General features: G+C 44.9%; 1 protein-coding gene and 1 long non-coding RNA gene across 2 annotated transcripts in view; one reads left to right on the top strand and one right to left on the bottom strand.

Annotated features, from left to right (window-relative positions):
* The window catches only part of zrsr2 (zinc finger (CCCH type), RNA-binding motif and serine/arginine rich 2), a 33,123-nt gene extending 32,860 nt beyond the window's left edge, over positions 1 to 263 (bottom strand). The window contains exon 1 of the mRNA XM_048603198.1: positions 207 to 263. Within this exon, the coding sequence (XP_048459155.1) occupies positions 207 to 238 (32 nt within the window). The 5' untranslated portion in view covers positions 239 to 263. The remainder of the gene's footprint in view (positions 1 to 206) is intronic.
* LOC125484439 overlaps positions 1 to 11,288 on the top strand; it is a 19,491-nt gene extending 8,203 nt beyond the window's left edge. Inside the window, exon 3 of the long non-coding RNA XR_007263272.1 lies at positions 10,984 to 11,288. This is a non-coding gene — a long non-coding RNA (uncharacterized LOC125484439). The remainder of the gene's footprint in view (positions 1 to 10,983) is intronic.
* The last annotated feature ends 5,250 nt before the right edge of the window (positions 11,289 to 16,538 follow it).

Genomic DNA, 16,538 nt, shown 5'->3' on the forward strand with positions numbered 1-16,538 from the left:
CTCTCTCTCTCTCTCTCTCTCTGTCTTTCTGTATGTTTATATGATTTGATTTATTTCTCTCTCAGACACTGATCTGTTGCTCGGGTCCCCCCCAGAACAGACAGAGTATATTTCACCCCCCACACACACTCTACATTTACTTATTTAATCTCCCCCTGTCTCTCGCACACGCACATACACGGTGTATTTTTCCCTCAGACACTGACCGGATCCTCGGAGGCTCCGCCAACATCGCCATTTTGCCGGGAGTCACGTGGGCGCCGCGCGCCTGCGCGCTCTGGAGGCGGTTGGAAGGGGAGCTGCATTTGGATAGCGCCTTTCAGTACCTGCAGCTACTGGCTACCTGATCCGGTCTAGCCGCTACCCCACAATCCTACCACCCTCTTCTTGAGTACAGGGGCTATATTTGCTCCTTTTCCAGTCTGCTAGAAAGTTTGCAGAATCGAATGAACTCTGGAAAACTCAAACCAATGCATTGCCGCATTCTTAGTCAGTTCTCTTACGTCCATAGGATGAAGTCCAAGACCCTGAGACATAACAACCACAATTCAAATCAGTTTGCTCAGTACGGATTCCTCCTCATTGAGAGATAATTTCTGAGTCCCTAAACTGCAGACAAAGCAAAATATATATTAACTTCTTCTGTCATTTCTGTATGATCTCCTGTTAACACTCCATTCTCACCCTCTCGAACCCCAGCATTCATTTTACTCAGAGATAGCAAGAACTGCAGATGCTGGAGTCAGAGATAACAAAGTGTGGAGCTGGAGGAACACAGAGAGCCAGGCAGCACCAGAGGAGCGGGCAAGTTGACGTTTTGGGTTGGGACCCTTCTTCAGAAAAGGGCCTGACCCAAAACGTTAACTTTCCTGTTCCTCTGATGCTGCCTGGCCTGCTGTGTTTCTCCAGCTCCATACTGTGTTGTCAGCATTCACTTTACTTACTTGTTTACAAAGCACAATACAGCGCAGGAACAGGTCCATCAGCCCTCCAAGCCTCCGCCGCCACATTTTGTCCTTCCACACTAAAACTGTTTTCACTTACAGGATCTGTATCCATCTATTCCCTTCCTATTCATGTATTCATCCAGGTGCTTTACTTTTAAAAACCTATAGAATATCTTATTTATTTTTACATTTCTAGCTAGCTTCCCCTCATGCTGCAAATTAATAGTCCTAATTAAACTTTTAGTCATTAGCTCTTTATATGTTGATAAGTCATCTGATCCTCCAGTCACCTTTAACAATTAAATATTTTTTTCCTTAAGATTAATGCTTCTCTGAACCTCTAATTAACCACAGACAGTGGGTGCTCCCCTTGGCATTTTACTTTAAAACAGGAATGTACTTCTTTAAGTATTCTGAAGTGTCCCATTAAATGTTGCCACTGCTTCTCACTTGATCTATCTCCTAGACTAATATCCCAATTCGCCTCATCTAGCTCTCAGCTTTCATGCCTAAGTGTTTATTTAAGTTTAAAATACCCAGCTTAGATACCCCGCCTTCTCTCTTGAAACTGGTTGTAAAATTCAATCATGTTACAACTGCTGGTCACTGAGTCATATAGATCTGCACAGCCTTCATTCCATCTTGTCTGTGTGGGTCAAAAGCAACCATGTAACTATTCTAATCCCATTTTCCAGTACTACACCCATAGCATTGTACACCTTAGCATCGCAAGCGTACATCTAAATACTTGTTAAATGTTATGAGGATTTCTGCCTCTACCATCCTTACAGGCAGTCAGTTCCAGGTTCCCACTATCCTCTGGGTGAAAAAGCTTTTCCTCGCATCTCCTCTAAACCTTCCACCCTTAACTTAAATCTGTGGCCCCTGGTCATTCATCCCTCCATCAAGGTGAAAAGTTTCGTCCTGCCTCCTCTATCTGTGCCCCTCATAATTTTATACATCTCATTCATGTCTCCTTTCAATCTCCTCTACTCTAAGGTAAACAACCCCAGATGGTCCAAGAGATAGTAAGAGCTGCCGATGCTGGAGTCAGAGATAACACAGTGTGGAGCTGGAGGAATACAGCAGGCCAGGCAGCATCAGGGGAGCAGGAAAGTAGACGTTTCGGGTCAGGACCCTTCTTCAGAAAACAAAAATTAGAATAGTTAGATGGTTGCTGTTTCTTCCCACAGCCCAAAGAGGTGCAGGTTAGGGTGGATTGGCCATGCTAAATTGCCCACAGTGTCCAGGGGTGTGTAGGCTAGGTGGATTAGCCATGTGGAATGCAGAGTTACAGGGATAGGGTAGGTGTGTGGATCTGGGTGGGATGCTGTTTGGAGGGTTGGTGCAGACTTGATGGGCCGAATGGCCTGCTTCCATGCTGTAGGGATTCTATGATTAATTCTATGTCATCTACATAGAGAAACTTGCAGACAGGTCATGGGTGCACAAATTTCATGTGGTGGGAGTCCATTTGTCTTTTTCCTTCAGGCACCAGTCTTGTCACCAACATGTACTGTGAACTAGCTGTCCCATACTAGCAGTCCCATGGTGCCAGTAACCCAAGGAGGGAGAATTCTTAACATTTTGTCAAATGCACCAATATTTATTGGAAGGGGGCAAGTTGAGAAAAGTCATCACGAGTTAAGCACACAGCTTCACGAGCACAGTTTTATTTTGTTTGCACAGGCGTGCAAGAGTCAGGAAGTGATGTTGAAGCTTTATAAGACTTTGGTTAGGCTGCACTTAAAGTATTGTGTTCAATTCTGGTCACCACATTACAGGAAGGATGTGGAGGCTTTGGAGAGGGTGCAGAAGAGGTTTACCAGGGTGCTGCCTGGATTAGAGGGTATGAGCTAAAAGGAGAGACTGGACTAGGAAAAGGAGGAACTAGGATTGTTTACTCCGGAGCAGCAGAGGGTGAGGGGAGACCTGATAGAGGTCTATAAAATTATCAGAGGCATAGATAGGGTTGACAGTCAGAATCTTTTTTCCCCAAGAGTTGACATGTCTAATACTAGAGGGTATGCATTTAAGGTGAAGGGGGAAAGTTCAATAGAGATGTGAGGGGGCAAGATTTTTATGCAGAGAGGGGTAGGTGCTTGGACTGTGCTGACAGGGGGTTGGTGGAGGTGTTTAAGAGACCTTTAGATAAGCACATGAATATGCAAGGAATGGAGGGATATGGACCAAGGACAGGCAGAAGGGATTAGTTTAATTTGGCATCATGTTCGGCACAACATGGTGGGCAGAAGGGCCTGTTCCTGTGCTGTACTGCTCTGCGTTCAATGCTCGAGGATGTGCTATTTGCTGTTCCATTCCATGAGTGCTGCTCCTGTTCATTGTGATTACTTATATATTGGAAATATCCCAGTCACTCTCTTCCCATCTCAATCTGTGCCTCTCCTGATGCCCTTCTCGACCTTGCTTTCCAGTTTCCTAGCCCTAACCCTGCCTTCTGCAATGCGGACATCAAATCTCTGCATCACCATTCCCCTCTCAGGATAGTGTGACATGTTGTCTATAACTTTCCTTTCGAACAAAGTTTCAACCTGCCCCGGTGCATCATGACAAATTGCTCCTGCCTATTTGGACTCGCTCTTACACTGGAAAGGTCCTCCTATAACTCCACACACTCCTTTAAACAATATGACTTTTTAAAACACAATAAGAGCTATTATTCTGCACATGGCTCCTGGCAACGACTGCTCTTTCTTCCAAGGATGTGGGGTTTGTTCCAAAATCTAATTCTACTCAGTGGCCCTCCCTCACCTTTTCTCCAGGTACATTCATAGTTCTATCAGAGCCGTTTCCTACTCCCAGTGAACTGGAAAATGCGATTCACTGAGTTTCCACTTGTCATGCTTCCCGATCCGTCACATGAGCCACCAGCACCAGCATTCTGGCATTTGAAATTCACCTGAAAGTGAGCTGAAACATTCTGAAATATCAGGGCAGACAAGAGACTGGGTATTTTGCAGGGAAATATTCTCCTCTTGACTTTTCCAAAGCTATCCACCGCGGCACGTCATGAGTGGACTGAATACTCTCCCCTTGCCTGGATGAGTGCAGCTCAAAGAACACCCAAGAAACTCTACACTAGCCATGGACAATTAAAGAGATAAGGGACAGCGTAAAACTAAAATGAAGGGCATACAAAGTGCAAAAAGAAAAATCAATCTGAATGGGAAAGATAAAAAAAAATGCACAGCAAAGACCATAAAGCAGCTTATAAGAGTGACTAAGAGGGATCATGAAAGGAAACTTGCCAGGGACATCGACATCAATGAGAAGAAATGTTTATATTTATGTAAAGGGAAAGCCGATGGTCAGGAGCAATGTTGGCCCATTAAAGACTGAAAGTGGGGATATTGTCAATGAATGTGGGGAAATGGCAGACATGTTGAATAATTACTGTGCCTCAGTACTTAAAATAGAAAAGGAGGAAGTCCCGAGGAAATGTCGGGAACAGGGACTGAATAAAATTAATGTAAGTGAAACATTGGTAGTGAGGGCATTAATGGAATTAATTAGTGACAATTCTGTAGGACCTGATGGTTTCCATCCAGGGTGTTAAAGGAAGTAGTGTTGCAATTGTAGATGCCTTAACTATAATCTTTCAGAGTTTCCTAAATAGATTGGAAAATTACACATGCTGCTCTGCTTTTTAAGAAGAGCAAAAGAGGAAGACCTGAGAATTACACCCCTTGCTTTCTAACTGCTGGAACGTAGGCGTGTTCTTCCTGCAGCTTCTCCTAGGGCATTTTCTCACTGCGCCTGGTTCCTTTGACTGTGCCTCGGACGGTAGCCCACCTCATGTGCACTCGGAGCATCTTAGCCAAAATCCAGCATTTTCTTCAGGCAGAAACGGTGTCAGGCTGCAACATCTGCAGTGTCCCCCTCGTCCTCAGAGGTTTCTTCCACACTAGGCAGACAGGGAGAACCCACTGACAGCCTTGCCCGATGTTCCAAGGGGCCGGATATGTTTTGCTCCTGCCCCATTTGGGAGATTGCAGCTTTCCACGTGCTTGTTCAGGACTGCTTTTCCTACCCAAACTTTGTAAGTCATGGGACCTGACCTTGCGTCGACCATTCCTCTTAACTATGCAGGGCCACTCACATGGTTTCAATACCAAACCTTGTCCCCTTGGTCCTATAATAAAACAGGAACTGGGGCCGTTTGGTATCAAGCGAAGCTGTAGGCTGTTTCTTTAAGCCTGCCTTCAAAGTTTGTACTGCTGTTTCCACCAGATCATTGGACAATGGATGGCATGGAGCTGTCCTTACATGCCGAATGCCATTCAAATTTAGGGAATACTCAAATGTAACTGATGGCCCATTGTCTGTGACCAACACTTTAGGGAGCCCATGTAATGCAAAAGATGCTGTCAACTTTTCAATCATTGTCCCCATGTTTGACGAATGAACTCTATGCACGTCCAACCACTTTGACTGGGCATGCACAATGACTAAAAACACACAGCCCACGAAAGAACCGGTATAGTTGATGTGTAACCGAGTCCAGGGTTTAGCCAGCCATTCCCACAGATGTGGAAAGCTGCTGGTGGTAATTTTTGTCCTTTTTGGCACTGCCCCACCAGTGCAGCTATATTGTCATCCAATCTTGGCCACCGGACATAACTTCTGGCTGACATCTTCATTTTCAAAACCCCTGGATGACCCTGATGGAGGTCAGCCAGTATCTGGCAGTGACCTTTGCTCGGAACAATCACTCTTGCTTCTCATAATAATATGCCGTCCTCTACGGTGATCTGATATCGCCAGGTCCAGAAAGTTTTTTGCTACCCGCATCAGTTTGGCTAGGATGGGATCTTTTTGTGTCCACAATTGGACATTGTCAGCAGTGACTGGAAAGGTGCCCAGAAAGTTTAAAACCAGAATGGACTCTTCCAGTGGTGACACCACCGATGGTGTATCTGACAGAGGGAGGCAGATCAAGGCATCAACATTTGCCACTTGGCCTCCTGGATGGTGTTCCAACTTGTAATTGTACGCACTCAGAATAAGAGCCCACTGCTGAATTTGACCTGAAGCTATGGGCAACATGATCTTGTCCTCTTTCAGTAGGCCTAGCAGGGGTTTCTAGTCCATTACTATGACAAATTTATATTGGTAAAGGTATTGGTAGAACTTTCTCACACCAAAGATGACCACCAAACTTTCCTTCTCTATCTGGGTGTGTCTTCGTTCGGCATCAGCCAAAGTCCGGGAAGTGTATGCTATCAGCCGTTCGTCTCCGCTGGGCCATCTGTGAGTCAACACCACCCTGATACCATCGAATGTCAGCACCACCCATCACTTGGGTCCTCGTGGGCCAACACCTCAGGTGACGATAGCTGCTTCTTCACTTCCCTAATGGCTTCATCTTGACGATGAGACCATTTCCAAGGCTGACATGCTTTTCAATAGCAGATGTAAAGGTGCCAGGATGGAGGCCAGGTTATGTAAGAATTTTCCGTAATAATTCATCTACTAAGGAAAGATCAAAGCTCCAGTACAGTCATGGGAGCTGGGACATCATGGATTGCCCTCACTTTATTTTCCAATGAGTATAACCCGGTTTTGTCGACTCTGTAGCACAAATAGGTCACTAGTAGGAAAACACCTTGTACCCTTCTAAGGCACACGCGTACCATGGAGAAACGTTTAAGCACTATGTCCAAGTTCTCCAAGTGCTCTTCATTGGTCTTCCCATTTATTAGCACGTGATCCAGATAAATAGCGACTTGGGGCTGACCTAAAACGTTCCCCATCGTCTGCTGGAAAAGGGTGCATGGTTCCCCAAATGGCAGTCCCTTATGGTTATTAACGTAGCATACTTCTGGGATTCCTCATCTTATGGCAATTGCAAGTACGCATGGCTCATGTCCAGCTTTGTGAAGGACAGCCCACCGCCCCTCCAGCTTTGTGAATAAACCCTCCATGTGAGGCATTGGATATTTAGAAGCGGTTTACCGGTTTGTTTGAAATCCCCACAAAGGCAAACCAACACATCAGGCTTCACAATCAGTACGACTGGTGCTGCCCACTTCACAAACTGGACTGGTTTGATGATTGGAGATAGTAGGAACTGCAGATGCTAGAAAATCTGAGATAACAAGGTGTAGAGCTGGATGAACACAGCAGGCCAAGCAGCATCATAGGAGCTGGAAGGCTGACGTTTCGGGCCTAGACCCTTTCTGGTGACCCTTTTCTGATGAAGGGTCTAGGCCCGAAAGTCAGCCTTCCTGGTTTGATGATTCCTTTGTTTTCCAGCCTCATGATTTCTAACTCTACTTTTGCCCGTAAGGCAATGGCACTGGGCGGGCCTTGCAGAACTGTGGAGTTGCTTCTTGGTCAACATGTAAGGTGGCCTTGACCCCTTTGATAGTCCCTTGACCTTCCGGAAAAATCTTCCAGGTATTTAATTAGGACTTCACTCAGGCAGCCTTTTGCTAATCAAAAAAAATGTTGAGCCAATTAAGTTGAATCTTTCTCAACCAATTACACCCCGTCAAGCTTGGGCCTGAGCCTTTCACTACAATCAGTGGTAACTGAACCAGCTGCTTCTCATAACTAAAGTTATACCTTTAATCTGTAAGGGTTCCCTGTTATAGGTTCTCAACTTGACTGAGGTCTTATGCAAACTTAAGGGTTGGACTCCACAGCAAATTTTGGTCAAGACTGCTCCTGCAATCACTGATACAGCCGCGCTGGTATTGACCTCCATCAGAACTGGGTGACCATTTAACCAGATGTTTATTTTGATTGGTTCTGATTTGGATATTGATGAGCAATTTAACTGTTCTAAAGCAGCAGTAGGCGGACTTTCCAGGGTGTGCACTGTCCTGGATGCCAGCCTGCGAGTTCTCTTACTCCAGTCAGGCCGAGTGGGACTCTCTTGCTCTCTCGAGTCCACATACTGGCAGCAACTACAATGGCCTGCTGGGCCAGATCCTCAAGAAAATTTTAACCATTTGGCCAAGACTTGCCATTGTTTTGGGGTTTTGCTGTGGGCTGACCCAGAGTCCCTCAGACCAGGATATGTCCTGAGTGAGGCTGTGCCATTGCCTTCACTCAAATGGTGTTCCCCAAGGTCAGTCAGCCTGGTGAGGGCATCCATTTACACTATAACTCTATAACTCACATGTTCCACTTGCCACATTTTTTAATGACAAAGCCTGTTGTATTGCCTGTTTGAAGTTCAGCTAATCGGTGCGTTTGCATGGTTACATCATTAATCTCGCATACCAACGGGGGTGTCAGTATCTCATTAAGGGTTAAACCAAATTCACATGTATCTGCTAGTCCTCTTAACCTCATCAAAAATCCGATACGGATTCTCCTGGTTCTCAAACTGCCGGGTAAAACCGATAGCGTCTCAGAATTAGAGGAGGCTTGGGGTCATAGTATTCCTTAACTAAATCCATCAACTCTTGAAAGGTTTTGGTATCCGGCGCCTCAGGGAGAGTTAGGCTCCTAATGACTGAAAATGTTGTGGGCCCACAGGAGAATTACTCGTTGCTTTTCGTCTGCCCCAATATCATTAGCCCGGAATAAATAACACATTCTTTCCACATACTGGGCCCAGTCTCCTACGGCAGGATCAAATGAGTCAAGCTTCCCAAATAACAGCATGATGCCAGAAATCCTTACCCCAACTCAAAGACGACTGTTGCGAGTGAGTCTCTTTGGGGGCATGTTTTTCTCTCATCACCACTGAAATAACTCCTGAGTGGTTCAGGAAAGTGGTCACCACACCATCTTTCTCAAGGGCGGTTAAGGATTTTTTTCTTCATTCACGGGATGAGGGCGTCGCTGGCTAGGCAGTATTTATTGCCCATCCCTAATCGCCCAGAAGGCAGTTGAGATTCAACCACATGTAGGCCAGACCAGGTAACGATGGCAGTTTCCTTCCCTAAAGGACATTAGCAGGTCTGGCAGCATCTGTGGAGAGAGGAACAGCTAACATTTTGAGTCCAATCTGACTCTTCAGCTAACTGTAGCATCTACTATCCCAACCTCTGCTGAATTTGCTATTGCGGTATCAACCTTGGGATCCACCTTTTCTGTCTGATTCTGCAACCCACTAAATCAGATCCCTGATGACAACATGGTCAGTTACATTGTGGGGTTAAGATTAGTATGGTTTTATATTTCCTCAAGTAGGGATAATGGGTAGGTAGTCAAATTAGCCTCAATTATTCACATTATTTATTAACCACTTGGATAATGGTATAGAAAGTCATATATCCAAATTTTCTGATGACACTAGGTGGCATTGTAGCCAGTGTGGATGACAGCATAAAATTATATAGGGATAATGATTGACGAGGAGAAAAGGTAAAACTGGCAGATGGAGAACAATGAAAGCAAGTGTGAGGTTATCCATTTTGGACCAATCAGGGTACTTTCTAGATGGCAGGAAGCCAAGTACAGTGGATGTTCAAATGAGACTTGGGAATTCAGGTGCATAGTTTTGTTTTATTCATTCGTGGGATGAGGACGTTGCCAGTTAGCCAGTATTTATTGCCCATTCTTAATTGCCCAGAGGGCAGTTAAAAGTCAACCACACTGCTGTGGGTCTGGAGTCACATGTAGACCAGATCAGGTAAGGATGACAGTTTCCTTCCCTAAAGGACATTAGTGAACCAGATGGGTTTTTTTTCCCAACAATCGGCAATGGATTCACGGTCATCATTAGGCTCTTAATTCCAGATTTTTATTGAATTCAAATTCCACCATCTGCCAATAGCAGGATTCAAACCTGGGTCCCCAGAGATTAACAGTCCAGCGATAATACTGTCAAGCCGCTACCTCTCCAAAATCTTTAAAATGTCAAGAACAGGTGCAGAAAATAATCAAGAAAGCTAATGGAATGCTGGCTTTTACATGCAGAGGACTGGAGCAATGAGGATGCAGAAGTTAGGCTGCAGTTACACAAACCATGGTTAAACCCCACTTGGAGCATTGTGAGCGTGTCTGGGCACCACACCTTAGCAAGGATATCTTGGCCTTGGGAGGAAGTACAATGTACATTTACAAGAAACAGAAACTTGGACATCAAGGATTAAGTTATGAGGAGAGATAGGGCCTTGAGTCTCTAAATTTTAGAAGATTAAGAGTGATATGTTTGAAGTCTTTGAAACATTAACAGGAAACAACAGGCTAGATAAAGATAAACTATTTCCACTGGTTGGGGATTCTAGAATTAGGGGGCATAGTCTGACAATTAGGAGAGATATCAGCAAACAACCTTCTACACACAAAGACTAGTGGAGGTTTGGAACTCTCAAATGGCAGCTGATGCCAATAGAATTGTTAAATTTAATTCTGAGACAGATAATTTTTTGTTAAACAATGGATCATGGGCCCAAGGCAGATTAGGCCACAGATCAACCATGATATCATTGAATAGTGGAACATGCTCAAGGGGCTGAATGGCCTACTCCTGTTCCTATCCAGAAACATGCACCTGGTTTGATTGAAACCCCATATTCCAATTTAAAGTCTGGATTCATGCACTTTGGTGAACCGAGGTGGCATCTACAACTCGCCAGGCCTTCTTTCCATGGAAGCTTCTAGAACTGCCACCAATGCCACTTGGACAGACAGAGGTGTGGGGAGACCCCAAAGGGATGTTTGGTCTTTGGCCCTAGCATCGAGGCTCTCTCGTCACCGACAATCTGTTACATAATACTGAACGAACTGCACTCTTCCTCGAACCTGCAGCAGTTCTGAGCAAATTGAGGAAGAGAGCATGTTGATAGGTGGGTCAGTCCATTCCATAAAAATCAATGAGGGAAGGAACAGCCAGGGCCTTGAAATTGCTTATAAATTTAATCCAGGGCGAAAGAGAAGAAATAGTGAACAGAGTGATGTGGGACGGACTGCATGGCAGGGCGAGGAGAGAGCTGTGAGGCAATTTGGCAATGAGGCTGGTGCTGTGAGATGTAAGCAGAACAGGGTCTGGAAGCTGAAATGAAGGAAGGCCAGGTGGAGATAAACAAGGCTGAGCAATCCATGTTGGCTGCAGTTCCAGGTAAAATTGGAGAGAAAAGGAGGAGGAGGAAAACGAATTGTAGGAGACAGTGAAGGTGCAGAAGAAAGAGAAGCTGGAAAAGGAGAACAAGAGGAAGAAGGAGGAAGTGGGGGTGAGCGATTATGGAGAACGACATAAGGAGAAGGAATGGCTGTAAGAGGCGGTGGAAATTACTAACTGATGGGACCCCTCCGGAAATGGTCCACATGGGTTCTGCAGGCCAAATGGCCTCCTTTCTATTGTAATGACTTTGGTGAAACATGCTTGTACCAATCTAAGACAGACATAGCCTTTCCTAATTAAAGAGAATGAAACTGAGCACTCCAAACATCTTTTGTAGCATCACTCTGTCAGATTGGTACAAAACAGCTGTATACTTACCATGAGGTTATAACTGTCTTAGTGCAGGGTTTATTTTTAAAGTCTTCGCTGAAAGAAAACACAAATGAATCCATTGCACAACACTGAACTTCTTATACAGGTGATAATCAAGCTGGAAACAAGTCTGAGTTAATTATCCCTTACCACAGGAGGAAGAATTGGCATCACGCAGAAAGGTTAATGAGACAGAAAAACAAAGCAGGAGGGAGAGAAAAATGATTGAGAGGTGGAGCCAGACTGACATAAATGGACAGTATGGGACAGAGAGGGATGGGCAGACAAGAGAGACCTGCCCAGGGACACTGGCATCTAGAGACTTGGATGTCTGGATATAGTTTACTGTGCTGGTTTTCTGTTCATTGATAGTGACTTACAAAAAGCAAGACTTGCATTTGCATGACCCCATTCAATACCTCAGGATGCCCCGAATTGCTTAACAGCAAAAGCATTGTTTTACAAATGTCATCACTGTTTTACTGCACTGACCAAGTGAGAGCCAAATGAAAAATCAACAGAATGTTAAGAATTGCAGCTCAGTATGGAAGCCTTCTTTCACTGCAAGCCTTAGGCTGACACTGAGACAGCAAATGTAAAGAGATACTGCATTTTGAAATGTTGATCGGCAATTTCGTCTGAAATACTCTCACCCAGCTCTGCACAAGACTGCCACGAGGTGCCCAGGCTAATAAACAGTCTGGTTTCAATGGTTCAAATTGCTGTTTGCCTGTTGGGGAGGTGGGAAGGGGGTGGGGCCATTGAAACCTTGGCTCTTACACTATAGCCAGGAATGTTCATGAATCTACCATCAGAGTTACTCTTCCAAATAGTGACAATCACACTTCCTACTCCAGTGAACCAGTTAACTGCAGATCTGTTAACACTTAGGACATCGCTGGATGGGTGAAAATTATTGGTCATGTGCCACCTCTTGGTATATTAACAGCCACAGTAAAATGACAGGCTGTATGGGGGAGGGTGCCTGAGAGAGAGAGAGAGAGAGAGAGAGAGAGAGGAAATAAGATGAGAGTAATGGCAAAGCCACAAGGAATATAGTCACCCATTTGGTTGATTTTGGCTTAGTGGACTTTACCCAATTGGAGACTCCAACCTCACGCTCACGGTGTGAGGAGGGGAGCAGTGCACACCCAAAAACACGGTGTTGCCAACATGGCAAACTGTCTCCAATGGTGGCAGCACAGCCATTCTGCAAGCTGCTGTCTTCATATCCATTAACACACACATAACCCAGCAATCAGTCATCAAGTCCACTGAGATCCACAAAAACATTGAAGATAGGAAGGATATTATTAAGCTGGAGAGGGTTCAGGACAGATTTATCAGGACGTTGCCAGGAATGGAGAGTTTGAGTTATAAAGAAAGGATGGATAGGTTGGGCCTTTTCTCACTGGAGCGTAGGAGTTTGGGAGGTGACCTTATAGAGGTTTGTAAAATCATGAGGTGTATATTTAGGGTTAATGGTAGGTGTCTTTTCTCTAGGGTGGAAGATTTCAAGATTAAGGGGCATATATTTAAGCTGAGAAGAGAGAGATTTAAACAAAAAGGCATGACAGTCAAAGTTTGTACACAGAGGGTGATACACGTGTAGAAAGAACTTCCTGAGGAAGTGATGCTTTTGGGCAAAGTTACAACATTTAAAAGACATTTAGATAAGTACATGAATAGGAAAGGTTTGGAAGGATATGGGCCCAGAGCAGGCAGGTGGGACTAGTTTAGTTTGGGATTATGTTTGGCTTGGACCGAAGGGTCTGTCTCTGCATTATATGACTCTGTGACTCTATAACTATATCAGAATGCAAACCCACAAAACCGGGTTCAGTTCCTCTTCTATAAGCTGTGTGGTAAGGAACATCAGGATTACACTCTTACTGACTGTATCTATCACTCTGTTTCATTCTTCATATTTAGCAGCCACACATGGGTTTTGCAAGTAGCTGCTTGCAATGAGCAGCTTGCTTTGACGGTAACATTACAGAGTCAGGAATGTGCAGTAATAAAAGGGAAGTGCAATTCTCGACGTAAGAAGTTAATTTTGCCTTAAAACAAAAGCTCCACGGGTCAGACACAGATCAGTAACTTTTCACTGGAGTCACCCAAAGGGTTTATGGAAAGGGAACCTCACTTCCCGATGACATTGTGGGTCAACCTACACCAAGTGGGCTGCAGTGGTTCAAGAAGGCAGCTCACTACCACCTTCTCGAGGGGCAACTAGGGACGGGCAATAAAACACTGGCCCAGACAGCAACACCCATGCCCCACAAGTGAATTAAAAATACGTCCAACCCAGAATACCCAGGCACCAATACCAAACAGTCTGCATTGTTCGAGGGACATGTTCTTGGGGTTGTCGTGGCAACTTTGGTGTCGGTGCAGGATCATTTCGGAATCAATCTGATTATTTTCGATATCCAGAATCATTTTAACGAGTAATTAGGAATAAAATATCTTATGTCACATTTGCAATTAACCTCATAGTAACAGCCATAAATCCTTTTGAAAAATAAACAGGCTCCACAAGGTGTCTGTTAAAGCCAGATTCAGGCACAATGTTTCTCCCAGAGATATTGTAAGGCTCTCTTGGGCTTATTGCTCTTCAGTGCAAGAACACAAGGGTCTCACTGGGGAGGACAGCTGTCTTGAGCTTCCCACAGTTGGAAAAGAGGAATGGTCTCTCCAGGCTGGGGATGTCTTTATGCTTCAGCACCAAAACTAAGTAGCCTTGTCCCAGTTCTGATGTGTGCGAGGCAAAAATCGTGATTGTTTTATTTTCCCCGCAATACTGTATCAAAAGTGTTTGGGCACTGTATAAAAAGGAAATCAGGGTTAGAATAAGACTGCTATGGCCAAGCAACTCAGTTGTACCCATAGAAACATTAAATAGTACTTGTCCAAGTATTTGCCAAGACAATTTTATGATATTGGAAGACAAGGTCAAAACAGGTCAAGAGTTTAAAATAGTACGGTGAAGATAATTAATAAATCAATCACACTTTGGTTAAAATGCCTGGTCTAGATAGATTGCATTTGCACATCGTTATGATCCACTTGGTGGAGTGTGCCGCACTATTCCTTCACAAACTGCAAAATGCAATGATTTAATCAAAATGCACACAGTTCCCAATATATCTGGGTCAAAATCCTGGAATTCCCTCCCTAAGGGCATGGTGAGTCTATCTACAGCACATGGATCGCGGCAGTTCAAGAAGACAGCTCACCACCAGCTTCTCAAGGGGCAACTAGGGACGGGCAGTAAGTGCTAGCCCAGACAGTGATGCCCACGAGTGAATGAGTAAAAGGTGAACTCCTCTCCACACTGGAAGCAAACCAAAAGCCTCAGCATCTCCTCATGGGAGGAAAGCTGCCGGTGCATCAGCAGGTTGGAGGACTGGGTGAAACTCCTTACCCACTCCATGCACATGAATGACCCTGCCTGGTGTCAGGACTAAAAAGCGGGTGAGCAGAAGAGGTGGGAGAGGTGAACATCTGACAGCCACTTGGTTGGACGGTTGGGTAGCTGGCCTTTTTGAACTGGCAGACTGGAGCGGGGCATACCGGGACAAAAGCACTGACTCCTGGTCATGGCAGAGGTGAAAGGTCTGTGCTGGGATCACACACTGACCTGGCTGGGTTGCTGAGACAGGGTTAATAAAAACAGTTATCCTGGAAGGAGATCTGTCAGTGCAGTTTGGGATATTATTTGAATCGTTGTAAATTGAGAGAGGGGGTTGTTCAACGAGACCTGGGTGTCCTCTTACACCAGTCGCTGAAAGTAAGCATGCAGGTGCATCAGGCAGTGAAAAAGGCAAATTGTATGTTGGCCTTTATGATGTGAGGATTCGAGTACAGGAGCAAAGGATGTCTTGCTGCAATTATACTGGGCATTGGTGAGGCTACACTTGGAGTATTGTGTGCAGTTTTGGACTCCTGAGGAAGGATGCTCTTGCTATAGAGGGAATGCAGGGAAGGTTTACCAATGTGATTCCTAGGATGGCAAGACTGAGTTGTGAGGAGAGATTGAGTCTGTTAGTATTGTATTGACTGGTATTTAGAAGAATGAGAGGGAGATCTCATGGAAACCTACGCAATTCTTACAGGACTGGTTAGATGCAGGAAGGATGTTCCCGATGGTGGAGAAGTCCAGAACCAGGGGTGATACCTTAGGAATAAGGGGTAAACATTTTAAGACTGAGATGAGGAGAAATTTCTGCACCCAGAGAGTGGTGAGCCTGCAAAATTCACTCCCACAGAAAGTGATTGAGAACAAAACATTTTCACAAAGCTCTTAAGGGTCAAGAAAGACGGTGGGGGAGGGGGGTGGGATTAAGGTATTGAGCTCCATGATCAACCACGATCAGAATGAATGGTGGAGCAAGCTCAAGGGGCTGAATGGCCATTCCAGGATCTTATCCACTATGATTCTATAATGCTGACTTTCTTTAATGTGATTGGTTAGTGAAAGGGTTTCACACACAGGGGTTCCCCTTGCAACAATACTGGTTGTCAGAGAAATGGTCACCTCTCAAGGGAAGGCACAGTTAAGTAGACATAACATCAGATTATTCATTACAGGAGCCGTGCCTGTGACAATATGATAAACACCAAGCTGTCACCATTGTCACACTCCATCATACACCGTCAGCATTGAACATCACCAACACCATCACACACCAACACACTCCAGCGCAGAACATCCCAGTCCATCACTCTCAATCACACACCATCAACACCATCACTCTCCATCACACAATCGCACTCTACCACAGTCCATCACTCTCCATCACTCTCCAACAAAATCACCATCACACGTCATCATCACCATCAGAAATTATCACCCTCCATCACACACTATGATCACCATCACATATTATCACACACCATCACTCTCCATCACACTCCATCACTCTCCATAACACTCCATCACTCTCCATCACACTCCATCGTCACCGTCACACACCATCGCACTCTACCACAGTCTATCACTCTCCATCACACTCCATCAAAATTACCATCACATGTCGTCATCACCATCAGACACCATCAGAAATTATCACACTCCATCACACACCATGATCACCATCACATACCATCACACTCCATCACTCTCCATCACTCTCCATCACACTCCATCACACTCCATCACGCTCCATCAC

This window comes from Rhincodon typus, chromosome 11 (genome assembly GCF_021869965.1).
Source record: "Rhincodon typus isolate 14 chromosome 11, sRhiTyp1.1, whole genome shotgun sequence".
Classification (NCBI taxonomy): Eukaryota; Metazoa; Chordata; class Chondrichthyes; order Orectolobiformes; family Rhincodontidae; genus Rhincodon; species Rhincodon typus.